This window comes from Sinocyclocheilus rhinocerous, unplaced genomic scaffold, assembly GCF_001515625.1.
Source record: "Sinocyclocheilus rhinocerous isolate Xijiao unplaced genomic scaffold, SAMN03320098_v1.1 scaffold4088, whole genome shotgun sequence".
Classification (NCBI taxonomy): domain Eukaryota; kingdom Metazoa; phylum Chordata; class Actinopteri; order Cypriniformes; family Cyprinidae; genus Sinocyclocheilus; species Sinocyclocheilus rhinocerous.
In genome coordinates, this window is record NW_015628314.1 from 110,878 (window position 1) to 114,314 (window position 3,437).

Consider the following 3,437-nt stretch of genomic DNA (forward strand, 5'->3'; position numbering starts at 1 on the left):
TAAATATTTTAGAAATTGAAAATAAACTAACATTGTGATATGCTTTAAGTGTTTTATATCTCTGGATTTTATTGTAGGTAAGTCAAGTGTTGATTTGAGAAAGCTAAATTGATCAGGCTAAATTATGACCGGCTCATAATTGCATTATTGAGAAAAAAAAAGCAAAGATAAGTCGCATCTGTGTAGAAGTCATGTTTTATTACATTAGTAAAATCTGGTAAATAAATCGAAACATCTCCAAACATTGTAAACACTATCAAATCAAATCAGATCAAATCTCTTTATTGTCACACATCGTGTAAACGGGTGTACCCGCAATTCTCTGTAACGGGCCGTATAAACAACACGACATATGATAACTGACAGTATACATTAAATAACAATATACACATTTACACAAGATACACAGTATACACAAGGAATAGACAGGACGTTTTCATGTTACAATCGAATGCAGTTGCAGTAATGACAGTAATAGTCAGTATAATTCACAGTAATAACACAGTGAGGTAAATGTGGATGTTGTTATAGAGAGCAGTTAATGCGCTGTGATGTTTAGTGCAGATAGCTCGTCAGAGTGCTGAAGAGAGATGATGTAGCCTGCGTCGAGTGCTGTCACTTAGAGTCAGTGTAACTAGTCTGGTAATAAAGTGCAGTGTAAGGGTATATGAGGTGTGTTGTGTTGTTTTATTGGCTGGAGTTCAGCAGTCTCGCAGTCTGCTGGTGTGGGTCCTGATGCTGTGGTATCGTCTGCCTGATGGTAGCAGTGAGAGCAGTTCGTAGCTCGGGTGGCAGGAGTCTCTGATGATCTTCCATGCTTTCCTCACACATCGCTGGGTGTAGATGTCCTGGAGGAAGGGAAGCTCACCTCCGACGATGTGCTGGGCTTTCCGGTTGAGAGTGATGCTGTTCCCGTACCAGCCGGACAGCTGTAGAATTGTTTTAGAATTTTTGGGCTCAGACCAAATTTCTTCTGTTGCCTGAGGAAGAAGAGACGCTGGTGGGCCTTCTTCACCACTGACTGTGTGTGAGGAGACCAGGTGAGGTCCTGGACACCAAGGAACTTGAAGCTGTTGACCCTTCAAGGAGAACAGGAGAGGACTGAGAACATAGCCCTGTGGGGCACCGGTGTTGAGGGTCAGTGGGGAGGAGATATTGCTGCCAACTCTAGTCCAGGATCTATTCAGACCCAGAGCCCGGAGTTTCACCACAAGCTTAGGGGGCACTATGGTATTAAACGCTGAGCTGTAGTCAACAAACAGCATTCTCACATAGGTGTTCCTCTTGTCCAGATGGGAAAGTGCAGTGTGCAGGGTGAAGGCAATTGCGTGGTCAGTGGAGCGGTTGTTGCGGTAGGCGAACTGCAGTGGGTCGAGAGATGCCGGCAGAACAGAACAGAAGTGATCTCTGATGAGGTTCTCAAAGCACTAACTGATGAAGGGCACAGTGGTGGATGTTTTGAAACATTGGGGGACAACAGACATGGAAAGCATGCTGTACAGTTATAAAACACACTAGACATTTATTGATATGAAGTCCTAATGGACAAATGAAAGTTGTACACCCTCAGAGACAATGTCAGCTACCCGTTTCCTGTCTCACTAGAATGTTTTAATGAAACAAACGAGTGCGTACATGCCAGTTGTGTTTCACAGGGAGGGACTGATCAGTTGTGAACTGAAACCCCAGTCAGGGTCTCTTCCTCTGCAGTGCCTCTCTCTGCTCCCAGTAACCTCCGTGTGTCTGAGGAGTGGTACAACCGCTTCCGCATCAGCTGGGACGCGCCGCCGTCGCCCACCATGGGTTACAGGATCGTCTACCAGCCCACCTCAGGTACCCGAGTGCCTCATCACACACACACACACACACACACACACACACGCTGACCTCTGACCTCTGACCTCTGACAGCGGCCAGCCGCGCGCTGGAGACGTTCGTGGGCGACGACATCAACACCATGCTGATTGTCAATCTGTTGAGCGGGACGGAGTACAACGTTAAAGTCATCGCCACCTACACCACGGGATCCAGCGAGGCCCTGAGTGGACGCGCCAAAACACGTGAGTGCACGACACACTGAACACGCGTGTGCGTGTGAGCGCCTCTGACGCCCTGTGTCTGTCTCTCTAGTGTATCTGGGAGTGAGTAACCTCAGCACGTATCAGGTGCGGACGAGCAGCATGTGTGTGCAGTGGCAGCCGCATCGACACGCAAACCTGTACCGCCTCGTCCTGCAGTCGCCGCTCCGTGAGTGTTTGTGTTCGGAAATACTTACACATGCTTTAGAGACGAATGTGTTCACAGAAGTGAGTTAAACCTGACAAAACGTTCTTTTGATGACGTCCTCATTTGTGAAATCTGTAAAAAACAAAGTAAATAACGTTTTTGTTTTTTTTAAGGACACTAAGACACTACAGGTGAATAGAGTACATGTAACGAATATAGCTAACCATAATTCACCAGTTTAATGAATTACATTAAGAATTTCAAATATTTTTTGTATTTCAAGTTTTCTGAAATGTTATGTTTATATATGCAAATGAGGCATTATCTAATTAAATATGCACTAATTTGCATGAATTTCCAGAACAGAAATCTGAGCATCGATTCATAATTCTTGTTTGATTTTGTCCTCATATTAGAGTTAAAGGTTTTTCCAGAGGGGATTCTGGATTTCTCTTTTTATCATAAATCAGAAAATACTGTCAGCAGACAGAAAACAAACACATTTTCACCATGTTTTTAGGAGTAAAATGTTGAATAAATCAGGTATCAATCGTGTGAATCAGGGTTATTATAGTGAACCCAAGCTAAATCTAAAAACTTTAACATTTTAAACCAATTAAAAATGTTAAACCATTAAAAAACAATTTTGTTTTTCTTACTTGAAATAAAATAAACTTTAACTGAAATAAAATAAAATATAAAAAAACAAATTTTGTTTATTTCATCTAGTTGCTAAGGCAACATTTCTCATTTTTATTATCTTTAAAAATTACTAAAACTGAAATAAAAATTAATAAACATATTTTAAAAAAAACAATAAAAAATGATTTTATGCAAAACATCCATAAAACTATAATAGTATCTAAATAATACTAACATTTTGTTACTTGAAATAAAATAAACTTACTAAACAAACTAAATTACTAAAACTTCAACAAAAAACATAATATAAAAATAAAAAACTACTTCAAAATATTAATAAATAGTATCTCAGTGATATAGTAAAACAGTTCTGGTTTCTCTGGATTTCTTCTGTGATTGTTAATGTTCAAAGTGTGATGCGAGGTCATACTGTACATCCATCTATGATTCATATGTGATCGTTCTATCTACGGAGGACAGGATTTGAGCTTGTTTGCTCTGCTCATGATAACAGCCATGTTCTTAAACAAAAGCATCTCAGCATTGTCTGGATGAGAAGTAAACTGTTT

At 40.6% G+C, this 3,437-nt stretch overlaps 1 protein-coding gene across 1 annotated transcript in view; it reads left to right on the forward strand.

Moving 5' to 3' along the window:
- The window catches only part of col14a1b (collagen, type XIV, alpha 1b), a 64,573-nt gene that overhangs the window by 31,538 nt on the left and 29,598 nt on the right, over positions 1 to 3,437 (forward strand). The window contains 7 exon segments of the mRNA XM_016548824.1: positions 701 to 766; positions 844 to 900; positions 1,087 to 1,230; positions 1,293 to 1,314; positions 1,694 to 1,833; positions 1,911 to 2,060; positions 2,131 to 2,310. Coding sequence (XP_016404310.1) covers positions 701 to 766; positions 844 to 900; positions 1,087 to 1,230; positions 1,293 to 1,314; positions 1,694 to 1,833; positions 1,911 to 2,060; positions 2,131 to 2,310 — 759 coding nt within the window.